The 13151-nt window shown below is 53.6% G+C and overlaps 1 protein-coding gene and 1 long non-coding RNA gene across 5 annotated transcripts in view; one reads left to right on the forward strand and one right to left on the reverse strand.

The window, feature by feature from the left end:
* Positions 1–3163: 3163 nt before the first annotated feature.
* LOC110133732 (uncharacterized) lies at positions 3164–5872 on the reverse strand. 4 transcript variants are annotated; one of them, XR_011490705.1, is made up of 3 exons: positions 5787–5872; positions 5199–5540; positions 3164–4393 (listed from the first exon to the last, which is right to left on the reverse strand). It is a non-coding gene; the product is annotated as an uncharacterized lncRNA (long non-coding RNA). The 4 variants fall into 4 exon arrangements; XR_011490704.1 differs by lacking the exon at positions 5787–5872 and having other exon boundaries at positions 3164–3885; positions 4016–4393; positions 5199–5735; XR_011490703.1 differs by lacking the exon at positions 5787–5872 and having other exon boundaries at positions 5441–5667.
* The window catches only part of DTX1 (deltex E3 ubiquitin ligase 1), a 38854-nt gene continuing 31510 nt past the window's right edge, over positions 5808–13151 (forward strand). The window contains exons 1-2 of the mRNA XM_070475332.1: positions 5808–5998; positions 6503–7529. Coding sequence (XP_070331433.1) covers positions 7271–7529 — 259 coding nt within the window. The 5' untranslated portion in view covers positions 5808–5998; positions 6503–7270. The remainder of the gene's footprint in view (positions 5999–6502; positions 7530–13151) is intronic.

Consider the following 13151-nt stretch of genomic DNA (forward strand, 5'->3'; position numbering starts at 1 on the left):
ATTGGGAGCACAGAGTCTTTTAACTGCTGGGCCACCAGAGAAGTCCCAGTGTTTAATTACTAAATTTAATGATGTAAAACGCCGAATCCAAACAAAAGCTACAGTCTTGACAATAACCTACATCTAACCAGATGGTTCTCCCTGCCTCCATAATCCCCTCACCATAGTCTTCATCCTGAATCCTTTAGTTATTCTTCCCTTGTTTCCTTCTTATAGTTTATTATTGCATATGTGTGTATATATTTTTAGTTGCTTTCAACTCGATAGAAAGGATTTCGTGTTTATGTAACAGGGCGTTTTTCGTGGGATATTCGATCTCAGATATTCATCCACATTTCAATGTATTATGGCTGTAGTTCCTATGTTTTGACTGCCAAGTAGTACTTCGCAGTGGGAATTTATTCATCTGCTCTCCCATAGATGGGCACGTGGGTGTGTCCCAGTTTTGGCCACTGTGGACAGCACCCCTGTGAATATCCTTCCATGTAATTCCTGGTGTAGATAGGCAAGCATTTCTGCATGGCTTATACTTTGGTGTAGAATTGCTGGGTCATAGGATATGGACAGGCTCGGCTTTGGGAGAGAAAGCCAGAGTAAATTCCACATTGTGAATTGGTTGCACCGATTCACATCCCCACCAGACGTGTTAAGAAGGCTTTCTTTTTCTCTGTAGTGCTTACACTTTCTGATATACCATGTATTTTACTTATGTCTTTGTTTACCACCTATCTCTGCCCTCTACCCCACTAGAAGTTCAGCACCAGGAGGGCAGAGATTTTTTAACTCTTTGGTTCACTATTACATTCCCAGTGCCTGGATCAGTGTGTAGCACATAGTAGATGCTCAATAAACATCTTCTGGTTGGATGAACGAGTCGATGGCCCCAAACAAGAGCTGAGAGCTCCTATAATGTATTATCAGCCCAATTACGTGGGGATGGGCTGATTTCACCCTCTCTCTCTCACTCCAATCCAGGAAAGGACCACTGGCCAAGAACTACTGATGCCGGGACCCCCAGACCAGTTAAGTCAGAGTTCCTGAGGGTGGGGCTTGGGACATAGATAGTTTTTAAGCACTCCACGCCCACCCCTGGAGATTCTCCCTTGCAAACAGAGTGAGACCCAGAGCTCAAAGAGAAGCCGTTCATCTCAAACAGAGATGCTCAGGCCCAGTGCAAGTCCCACTGGACCTGAATTTCAGGGTGAGACTCAGGAATCTGCAACCTCATGATCTGGACACGTAGCCATCACAGCAGGTCCCACCCAGGCCTCGGTGCCTGTGGATGCTCCTCGCCCACCAGGGCCAGCTGTGATGTTACGGTTCCGGCATTTTTCTAATTCTACCTCCAGTTCTCAGCAGGTAGTGAATGGCCTTTTATCACTTGCCACCCTACTCACGTCCTGCAGCCCTGAGGTAGTCTCCTGTTTTCAGTAGAATGCTCTGAGTTCCAGGGGCCCTGTTTCAGTCCCCAAGACATGTAAAGAGTCTTTCTTGCTCTGTTTCTTGTTTCCCACTTAAACTTTTCCCCTTACTGCTGAGGGAAAGGTCACAGCTGGTCCACGGGCCAGGATGTAGGGAGCCGGACAGAAGAATTCAGAAGGGCCTTAACTCACTCGGCTCCTCGGGGTTGAGGGCAGGGCTGACATCTGCCTCCCAGGGCTCGTGCCCCAATTGTACATGACGTTGGTGTGGTCTTCAGGGTCACCCAGCTTGTTCTATGTCCCACAGAACAATTCCCACACCTGCACTTCCCGCTCCAGGGGATTTAGCCCAGCACTGGGCACCCAGTAGTTGCTCAATAAACTCTGGTTACTTTCAGACTCTTTCATACACAATTTGAATTGCATTAAATTCCCTTCAGGGACTTCCCTGGTGCTCCTGTGGTTAAGAATCCACTTGTCAATCAATATAGGGGTGCTAAGTCACTGCAGTTGTGTCCAACTGTTTGTGACCCTATGGACTGTAGTCCGCCAGGCTCATCTGTCCATGGGATTCTCCAGGCAAGAATACTGGAATGGGTTACCATGCCCTCCTTCATGGGGTCTTCCCAACCCAGGGATTGTACCCGTGTCTCTTACGTCTCCTGCATCGGCAGGCGGATTCTTCACCACTAGAGCAATGGGTTCAATCCCTGATCCGGGAATATCCCATATGCCCCCGGGCAACTAAGCTTGTGTGCCACAACTACTGAGCCCGCACTCTGGAGCTGGCAACTACCGAAGCCCAAGCACCCTAGAGCTCCCATGAGAGAAGCCACGGCCACGAGAAGCCCGAACAGCACAATGAACAGTAGCCCCCACTCGCCACAGCTAGAGAAAGCCCGTGCGCAGCAGTGAAGACCCAGCACAGCAAAGAAGACCCGAAAAGAAGTAAATAAATTTTTTTAAAGTTTGTTTTAAAAAAACTTCCCTTCAGTAACTTCCATGGCTCTCAGGATAAAACCTCAAACCCATGCTAGGCCCTGCGTGGGGACCTTGCCCACCTCGACTTGCCCCAGTCTCAGTGGTCACTCCAGCTTCCTCTCTCTGCTGCTTTAATACACCAAACTCTTGCCCACCTCTGGGTCTTGCACATCCCCGCTCCTCCACCCACTGGCTTATCCACACTACCACTGTGGATCCTTTGGCGAGTAGTTGAAATGTCACCTCCTGAGAAGCCCTCCCTGATTCCCTAGACCTCGTTGGACCCCTGTTAGACCCCTCACAGGTTCAGGACCCCTCACAATATCCTGAACTTCTTTCATAGCTCTTGCAAAGTTTTGCAATCATACTTAAAATGATTCTTTGATTCATGGCTCACACTGCCACTAGACTCTGAGAAATAGAAGAGCCAGAACCATGCTGTTTGGATTACCTCCTGGGTCTCCCTGCATAGCCTAGTGCCTGGCTTAAGGGCTGGGCTCAGTATATTTTGGACACATAAATGAGTGGATAGATGGATGGAGGGATGGTAGGTAAAGAAAGGGAGGGTACTTATCCAGCTGAACACATAAATGAGTAGATGAATGAATGGATGGATAGATGGATGGATGGATATGAGAACAAAAAATAAGTCATTTCTTTCTGCCATCTTTCCATGCTGCTATAATAGTGCACATGAATGTCCTTAAGAACATTGATAATGCTGAGAAGAAAGACAAACTCCAAGTTCATTTAGGCCGTGCTCCGAAGTCATCATCTGGCTTTTAATTGTTGTTTGTTTGTAGTGGAAGACTTTCCTTGAAAGGTTTACATGATTTCTATTGTGATGATGAAGCATGGCTACACGGGTGAATTGGAAATCATTGATGATCACGGAGCAAGAACATCATTGCGAAACTCACACACAGGTTAAGTAAGTGTGATTAGCCTTGAATCTGACGTATCACTCAAAGATCTAGAGAAGGGACAGAAGCATCTTCTTTTATCTCATTGCACCGATGACCTCAGCTAGTATCATGGCTGCAAGGAAGTGAAACAGAAACACACAGAAGAGAAAATCCTGGGATTCTTCTATGAGGGGTGTCATTCCTATACACAATACATTTTAAAAAGAGTTCGTGATGGACTGAGTTTGTTCTTTTGGCTCCTCCACTGGTGTCTGAGCCATCTCTCCAGTGGATTGTGAGCTCCATGAAGGTCAAATTCTTTTCCTCTCTTTGTAGTTTCTTTCTCCCAGGATGGTGGGGGAGCCAGGCTCTGTACTTCGGCTGCTCCACAGCCCAGTTGAGAGGGCCCGCCGTGAGGGCCATGCTGCCTTCAGCTGGATGCTGAACAAACACCACGGCAGCACTGGTGGTGTAGGAGGTGCAAAAGCATTTTGGATTCAAATCCCAGCTCTGCCACTCACTCCCTGGGGGAACTTGGACAAGCCGCTTTGAGCTCCAGGAGATTTTTTTTTTTCCATCTGTAAAATGAAGACAATATTACCTACCTTGTAGGACAATTGTGAAGGGGAGTGGGCATTACATAAGCACCTTGGCACATAATAGACACTCAATAAATGACAATGCTTATGTAATAAACACCAGCCATACCACACGAGGGTGAATAAGACTCAGTCCCTTATCTCAAGGATGTCTCACTCTAGCAGGGACAGATTCCACTGAAGTGACTTGTTGCAATAAAGGGTGTCCTTTCAAGGTATATGCGATGTAATGCAGAAGATGGGATGAGTTCAGGGAAGTCTTCTCAGAGGAGATGACCTTCAATCAGACACTAAATAGCATCGTACAGTCTGGAGTCTTGAGTTCTTCTTTCCAACTTGCTGCTAAACTTCCAGGTGACCTTTAGCCAGCTTCTCCACTCTGAGGTCCCCAGACCCCCTTCTGTAATATAAGGTTGTTCAGCATCAGCTGCAAATCTTATGGGTCACAGCCTCCCTTGAGAAGAATCTGCAGAAAGCCAGAGCCCTTCTAGAAAAAAAAAAGAAAGAAAGCACAGACATGTAAGTCTGTAATGGGAGGACAGGGGAGCCATCAGTGGACCCTAGGCTACAACTCCAGAGCTCAGCCATCCCGTTGGCACAGTAGCACCTCAGAGCTGGCCCTGCCCTCAAACACAGCCTCTGTCTTTAGTCTGTGGAGGCACAAGCAAACAGAATCATGATCCGATCTGGAAAAGCCCCCCAAGCACTGGACAGCAGGAGACAGCAGGGCCCTGGGGAGCTGGCGGGGGTGGAGGGTGGGTAGGTCACTCCGGCTGGCTGGGGAACCAGAGTTCCATTCTGGGAAAGCTCCCCTGAGCCGTCTGCCCTTGACCTTGCCTAGTTTATCACCATCTGCCCTGGAGAGGAAGAGGAGCGTGGGCTGCTCTGGGCAGGCTCCCAAGCAGGCCGCTGACCCCCGTCTGCCACCCAGGCTGGAGTTCCCGGACGCATCCTTCATCTTCCCTAATCTAAACACCCGCAGGCCCCGCGTGGTCCATCCCCGCACCCCCCCCCCCCGCCCCCCACCTCCCAGATGATGTGTTTTCAGTTGCATCCAGCTTGCTGGACAAGGGAGAGCTGGCCCTCCCATTAACACTTGAGCTGCTGCGGCCACCTGCCTCCCTGTCCATCCAGCCTGCCCTTGCCTAGCGTTTATTGAGCACCTGTTGTTGGCAGGCATCCCTGAATGAGATGACAGAGGACCTACCCTTACCTTCCTTCAAGGTCTCTGCCTCCTGGCCTAGGTCCCCCCACTCTCCTGAAGGCAAGATGTTCTTGCTACCCCCACTTACCTGGAGCGGGTTAGTTGTCTTGGGGGAAGCTGGCTCTGGGCTGGCTAATTGGGTACTGGGAGGAGAATCAGCTCTGAGTGGTGTCTGAGCATTGCTCTAAGCGGCTGTGTGATCCTGGGCTCATTTCTTACCCTCTCTGTGCCTCAGTGGGCCCATATGTACACTTCAGATTTTATGATTCCCTCTGCCAGACCCTCCTCCCTCCCCTCCCCCAGAAGAGTGGAAGGAGGAAAGAAGCCTACCCTAGAACGCTTTAAGATCTTTAAACAACCTCTGGATCCTAATACATCCGTTAGAGCATTTATTGAGCATCTATTGTGTACCTGGCCCTGGACTGGGCAACTGGAATGTAAAAATGATTCAGATTCAAGCAGGTGACCAAATGGACACCCCACCCCCTGGCCTGAATCCTGCTGGGGCCAGGGAGCCTCCGGGGGTCCCAGGTGGGCCTAGCCCAGGATACGGGGCGCCCGAGGACTCGCGTGTCAGCGTCGGCGGTGCTTAGGGCCGCGATCTGTCTCCTCCCCTTCCTCCTTCTCCGCCCCCTCCCCCTTCCCTCCCCTGAGCGCAGCGACGGCCGCCTCCCACCCGCGGGATCCCGGCGTCCGGCCGCCGGCTCACGCGTCCGTCGGTCGGCTGGGTAGTCTGTCCGTTCGCGGAGAGCCCAGCGCCCCGCCGCGCGGCCTGGGAGGGAAAGGGCGCGGAGGCGGGACCGCGGCTCCCTCCCACTCCGGGGGGAGCCCAGGAGGCGGCGGTGCTGAAGCGTGAGCCGGAGAAAGAGGCAGAACCGGGGAGAGGCGGTGAGAGCGCGGGGTGCCCAGGGACCCCACCCCCGGCTCCTTCGGGAGGCCCGCGCGCGCTTTGGGGAGGTCTGGCCTGGGGGCGGAGGGTTGTTCCCCGCAGGGCGGGAGGCATAGGCGATCCAGCTCCCGGCTTCGCCTGCTCGGTGACGCGACCCCTGAGGGGCCCTGGGCCGCGCCTGCAGCGCCGCGCATCCTGGCACCTCCCGGCGCATCCCGCATCCCTCGGCCGGGAGCGGGGAGTGGGAGCGCTCAGGTTGTTGAGGAGGGGGCGCCGCAGGCGAGGGGTCTTGGAAAATCGCGCCGCCAGCCCTAGCCCTCCCTTGAGGCCTGCCCCAAGGGAGCGCGACCGGGCGACCCCCTTTAGCCCCCCTCGCTGCCCGCCCCCCCCCCCCCATCGGTTCCCCATTGTTCTCAGCCCATCGCTCTCCCGGGGAAGGGGGGAGGGGGTGCCGCGCTCTGGTCTTAAAGGGCCCTCTCCCTCCCCTTCTTATCTCCTGGCAGGTGGCGAGCGCGAGTGGGGTGGGGCGTGCCCACGGGCCCCCGCCCCCCTCGTCCCCCAGCCCAGCTCGGGAGCCGCAGCCCGGATCAGGGGGCCGGGAGTAGCTGCCGCACCCCTCCCCCGTGCGTTCTTCGAGCCACCCGGGCCTTCCAGGACGCCGTGGACCTGGGTGGGGGGTGGACAACGGGGACAGGGACGCCCCCTTCAGCGGGAGCCGTCGGGGGACGGGGTAGGGGGGACGGACCTGAGACAAGGCCAGCAGCCCCCCTGGAGCTAGGCGCAGGGTCTGCTAGCGCAGAGGGCCGGCAGGGCGCTGCAGAGAAGGCAGGCTGGGGCCCGGCCTCCTCCGGGGGTGACAGGCCCTGCCGCGGCCAGTAGGAACGGGGGGGACCAGCAGGAAAGAGCCTGGACCTAGAGTAGAGGCGGCTGCCTCACCCCCTCGTCTGAGCCTGGAGGGAGCCCAGGGATTGAGAGCACCGTTTTCCCCTTCCTAAGAAAGACACTTGCCAGAACACACCTAACCGGAGACAGCTCTGAGGGGAAGGGATCTTGGAGCCTGGAACATCCCCCCCACCCCCAGCCCCCAACACTCCTCTAACTGAGGCCTGCGGGCCTGAGAGGGGCCGGGAGGACATAAAGGAGGCCGGACAGTCCTTGCTGCCCTCCCTGGGGTGAGAGGAAGCTCCCCTCCACCCCTGCCGCCAGCTCCCAGGCCCAGGAGGAGCTGGGTAGGGAAGAAGGGGGTCCTGGCCCCTCCGGCGGCAGTGGCCATGTCACGGCCAGGCCAGGGAGTGATGATGCCGGTGAGCGGGCTGGGCTTCCCACCGCAGAACGTGGCCCGGGTGGTGGTGTGGGAGTGGCTGAATGAGCACAGCCGCTGGCGGCCCTACACGGCCACCGTGTGCCACCACATTGAGAACGTGCTCAAGGAGGATGCCCGGGGCTCCGTGGTCCTGGGACAAGTGGACGCCCAGCTGGTGCCCTACATCATTGACCTTCAGTCCATGCACCAGTTTCGCCAGGACACAGGTGAGTGGACTCGCGGCCCTCCCCTCCCCACCACCACCACCATCACCATCGTGGCAGGACGCAGAAATGCCCCCAGCCTCCCTGAGGAGGGAACCCAGAACTGCAGAAGGCCCACCTGCTGCTCCAACCCCCTCCCTCTAAACGGGTCAGTCTAGCCTAGTCCAGATGAAGACCTGGCTTCCAATCCAGCCTCTTATGTAGGGCTGCGGATGAGTTATATCGCTTCTGTGAGCCTCAGCTTCCCCCTCTGCAAAATGGATGGGCCAGTGTCTCTCACAGCTGTGTGAGGGTTAAGTAAAACTGTGCTCACTGAGCACAGAGCCTAGAAGATCATTAGCGTTCAATCATCAGAGTGAAACGGCTTTTCGTGCAGTTCCTCAACTGATAGTTTTTCAACCACTATGGTCAGTCTTACCATGTTCATGGTAGTCCTGGTAGTAGTAGCTGTCCCATTTTACAGATGAAGAAACTGAGTCTCACAGAAGCTGAGCGATTTAAACTCAGAGCTGAGATCTAAGCCCAGACAATGGGTCTCCAGAGCTGAAACTCTTAACTAGAATCTCATGCTGGCTCTGAGAGCTCGTGTTGTTGGGATGATGTAGTGGTGGTTGCACCGATGGGGGCAGTTGAGGGGGGTTGGTGGTGTTAATGGTGGAAGGGTGGTAATGATGGAGGAAATAGTGTTGGTGGTGATGTCACTGGTTGTAGTGATTGTGGAACTGGTGGTGGTAGTGATGGTTGTGTTGGTGGTGGTCTTGGGAGTGGTGTGATGGGGTGGTCATGGTGGAGAGAATGAGGCTGATGGCAGTCTTGGTGTCGTGTGATAGGTGATGATGGTGATAAAAACGAGGATGTGATTAAAAACAGCATTTCTGTTTGCCATCACTGTGGGGACCTGCCTGAGTCATTGTTGCCTGGTGGTCTGTATGAAAAGCTTGGTGGGCAGTGACGGATGGCAAGGTCCTGCCTCTTAGAAGCTGCCAAGAATCCTTGACATGATCACCCTCAGGAATCCAGTGATGGAGGTTTGAGGGAGCTGCAATGACTTCCTAGATGATAGAACTGCATGTAACAGCCTTGGGGATAATAGAACACATCCTATCTCTCTACAGCTATACTGTACAACATGATAGCCACTAAGCCCTTGTGGCTATTGAAATTTGTTAATTAAAATTAAATCAAATTTAAAATTTAGTTCTTTGCTCCCACTAGCCACATCCACATGCTTAGTGGCCACAGGTGTCTCGTGGCGACTATACTAGACAGCAGGTCCAGAACACTGCCACCATCGAAGAGAGTTCAAGTGGCTAGCTCCACTCTAGAACATCGTTTGGTGCCTACTGGGTGGTCCCCACATGTGGAAGCAGGTGACTTCATGACAAATGGTTTGTTGTGACTTTTCCATACATCTGTGTCCCCAAACTCTGGGAATTGGCAGCGGTCACTGGTGGTACCATTTTTCATTCATGCCATCATCGACTTACCGACCTCCTGTGTGTCAGACCCCCGTGCTGAGCGCTGGAATACTGTAAGGGGCAAGACCGCCAGGGTCAGGGAAATCCAATGGTTAAGACTCAGAGCTTTCACTGCCATGTCCTGGATTCAATTCTTGCAAGCTGTGTGGCACAACCAGAAAGAAAGACAGCCGGGGTCCAGAGTAGAGGTCTATTTGTGGAGGGCCTATGCAGGAGACCCCTGTGTAGTTGGCAAGCACAGGAACACATTAACCACACAGATAATCAGTTGCAGGTCTCAGAACATGGAATAAACTTGGTCGAGTAGTGGTCACAGAAGGCTCATCTGAGGAAGTCAGGTTTGACTAGAAATCTAAAGAATGTTTGAGGGAAACAGCTTCCCAACAGAGGCAACAGCTAGTGCAAAGGCCCTGTGGCAGGAAGGAGCAGAGTACGTTCAAACCCATTGTGTTTGGAGTGCGGTGGATGAAGGGAGGTGGTATGAGATAAGGTTGGACTGGGGGAGAATGAATACATGTGTGGCTAAGTCACTTTGCTGAAACCATCACAGGGTTGTTAATTGGCTATATCCCAATACAAAATAAAAACCTTAAAAAAAAAAAAAAAGATGAAGTCGAGCAGGGGCTGGACATATAGCCCTGGAAAGCCATGAAAGGGGCTCTGGATTTTATCCTGAGGGTAGAAGAAGTCACCGTCGAGCTCTTGTGCCGATCCTTCCAGAGAGGCAGAGTCCCTGACGAAGAATTGCTGGACATCCCCTGCCCCATTCACTCTGGCTTATTCCAGAACCATCTCTGGTGGAGGGCAGGGATCTGACAAAGCGTTCTACAGGTTCAGAGCTAGTGCTGGGCATGGGGAGAGTTTTCCAGGGCCTGACAGGTAGTCCTCAGAAGCAGGAATTGCCCCATTTGAGGCTGCCAAGTTGGCCAGCTTGTCTGTGATCCCCACACCTCTGTTCTGGGCTCCTTTTCCCTTCCCACACCCTCACTTGGGCTCCCAACTCCCCAGACTCCCTCCATCCCCCCCTTTCAGGGGCCCCTTACTCTTAATTGCATTCCTTTTATGGGTCAGCCTTGCTGGATCCCCCAGAAGTTCAGTGTCAGTCATGTTCCCACTGCCCTCTCCAGGAGCTGCTCACTCCACACCTGCCCCCTATTTGTCGGAAAAGAGAAAAAGAAAAAAAAACCACTCAGCCCTCCACAGGCTCCTGGGAGCCTGCCAAGACCCCCCAGCGAGGGAGGAAAGCCTGGAAACCTCTGGGGCCAGCAGGAGACCTAGGATGCCCGGATAACTGCTAGAGGGAGAGGCAAGATGTCTCCCACCAGGAGTGTTATAATGTGCTCGCCCACTTCTCCCAGGATCAATACAAAATCAAGGGAGGACATCTGGTCCTCACCCTTCATGATTCAGGGAAGAGCCTCGAGCAGCCATTGTCACCTCCCCAGACCTCAGTTTCCACATCCATGAGATGCCCAAGAGTATCGTTTTGCCAGCATGGTTGTTGAGTTGGTGGAGAGAATCACACACCTTATTTTATCCCACAGACCTTAACTAACTGATTACCCACCATGTATCCAGCATGTATTGAACACTACAGATACCTGAGAGATGAGGAGGAGATCCTAAATCTTGAAGATTGTGGCACACACACACAAAAAACAATATAAAGTTGTGTTATAAACCCAAAGCTCGCATGTATGTGTTGAAATGAATACAGCCTCTCTTTAGATTTTTCTCTTTTTAATATCTATTTTTGTTTATTTACTTGGCTGCTCTGGGTCTTCGTTGAGGCACATGGCATCTTTGATCTTCATTGTTGAGTCAGGCGGGGTTTTTCTTTATGGCATGTGGGATCTAGTTCCCTGATCAGGAATCGAGCCCAGGCCCTCTGCATTGGGAACGCAGAGACTTAGCCGCTAAACCACCTGGGAAGTCCCCTAGATTTTCTAATTGTAAGATTCTTGACAAATTCATTGCAGCAGAACTTTAAGTTTTTGTGGGAGGTAGCAACATGCCCCAGTGACCCTGACATTGGCACCACAGACTCTCTGATAAGGTCAGATAGAAATAGGTTAGCCTCTGTGGATCCTACAGTCTCCATCGTAACTGCCGCTGTAGCCTGACTCTGCCGCTTTAGTTTGAAAGCAGCCAGACAGTATGCAAATGAATGAATGGGTCTGTGCCTTAGTAAAACTAGTTGCAGCCACTGAAATTTGAATTTCATATCATTTTCACGGGTCATGACGTATTCTTCTCCTTTCTTTCCCCCCTCTGGCCCCCATGCACCAACCATTTGAAAATTTAAGAACCGCTCAGCTCATAAGCTGTGAGGAAGCAGGCAGCCAGTGGACTGGACCAGTGGGCTGCAGTTCACCTACTCCTAATATATTCTTAGCCTGCTCATGGAGTAGGACAGTGCAGATGCCATGGCACGCTCAGTGTGGCCTGTATGAAATACTCACTTCCTGGCGTGTGCCAAGGTGTACGTGTGTGCACACACACAGCGCTGCCCCGCCTGTACATGATTGACACCCAAGTGCCCTGTCTATAAGCCTGTCGTGCTGCCAGCGGAAAGAAAGCCCAGGTGTCAGGCTTGGACCACAGGGGAAAGGCCAGCCCTGGTCCCATGGGGGCTGCTGTTTGTTCAGCCGGTGCCCCGTCACCTCTCCCCTGCTGGGCTGTTTTCATCACTCGCCACGGGGGGTGAGTTTCCCTTTGAAGCCCCACAGATCTGGAACCCACGTGGCAGGGATGCCAAGACCCTGGCATTCCTTCCACAGGCACGTCTGCTGCACTGTGGGCGATAATGGGCCAGCATGGCACTGGTCCCCCACAGCGTTCCCAGTCTTCCTTTGTCTTGAGCCAACCAAACCAGAATTTCACAAATGGGAAAACCAAGGCGGAGGGGTTGGCCCAGGTGGGCAGAGCAGCTGGTGGCGGAGCTGGGTCCAGGAGCCAGCGGGGCTCTCGGAGGAAGGTGTTGGCTCCCACAAGCAGTGGGAGAAAGATGTGGGAACCTCTCCTGTCCCCCAGGAGAGGTCACCTGCTGAGAGCCACTTGCTTCCCTGCTGCTGTGGAGGCAGGCGGCCACCACTGAGGGCTTCACCCAGATCCTGGGTCCTTCTCTTGGTCCCCTCATGGGACAGAGATCTGAGCTAACCACTCCCCAGGCCATTTCCAGATTTCTCTCTGAGCTCACGTGGCTGGGAGCAGGGGCAGGGGGAGTGATGAACTGACGGGTGACACCCATTCTCTTCTCCCTCTGCTGCTGGGGGCACTCCTGGCTGCCTTCTGCCCATTCTGTAGATGGGACAGCTGAGGCTGGGGGAGGCCAGCCTGGGGACCATCCACAACTGCTGTCCCCATGGCTCAGAGCACGGCTGTGCCTGGCACTCCCAAGCTGTCAGGCTGGAGTGACAGGTGGCGCCTGGTTTCAGCATCTCCCAAGCCAACCTCAGTCCCTTCTCTGGGTAGCTGGTGCTCCACTCAGCCCGGGAGCCCTGATGGAACATCCTGTCTGAAGACACACTGAGGCTGTTGGAGACCAGGCAGGGCTGCCCAGAGAGAGGAGCAGCCATCACCAGGGAAAGCACCGCCAGAATTTAGACCCCTAGGCAAATTGTCATATCGATGAAGCGAGAGAGGCCCAGAGAAGGTGCATGACTTGCCCAAGGTCACTCCTCTGGAACCGGGTCTCTCACACAGGTTTCAAGGTTGGAGACTAAGGTTACATTCAATAAGCCTGCTGAGAGAGTCACCTCCCCGCCTCTGCTGGGGCTTGTTGCCTGATTCTGTACCAAAGTAGGAACAGCCTTGTGCAACCCCAGAGGCCTCCAGGGCCCAGCTCCCTGGTTACAGAACCTCTTGGGACCTTCTCCCAGGCAACCTGAAGGGGCCCCAGGGGGCTGGGCCTGACACCAGGGGCAGGAAGGATGGTATGTGTTTGGACTGGGAGGGGGTCTGTCCGCTGGTGGCTGCAGCTCCAGCTGATTCCTACAAGGGTGTCTCCACCACCTGTTGCACTGCCTGCATTTCCACCCTGACAGATCCATTCTTTTGCCTCCAGCTGCTTGTCTGGCTCCTGGAGTCTCCTCTTGTAACATACATTCATCATCACTTTTATTTGATAATCACTGGTGCCTACTCA

This window comes from Odocoileus virginianus, chromosome 12 (genome assembly GCF_023699985.2).
Source record: "Odocoileus virginianus isolate 20LAN1187 ecotype Illinois chromosome 12, Ovbor_1.2, whole genome shotgun sequence".
In the NCBI taxonomy this organism is placed as follows: Eukaryota; Metazoa; Chordata; class Mammalia; order Artiodactyla; family Cervidae; genus Odocoileus; species Odocoileus virginianus.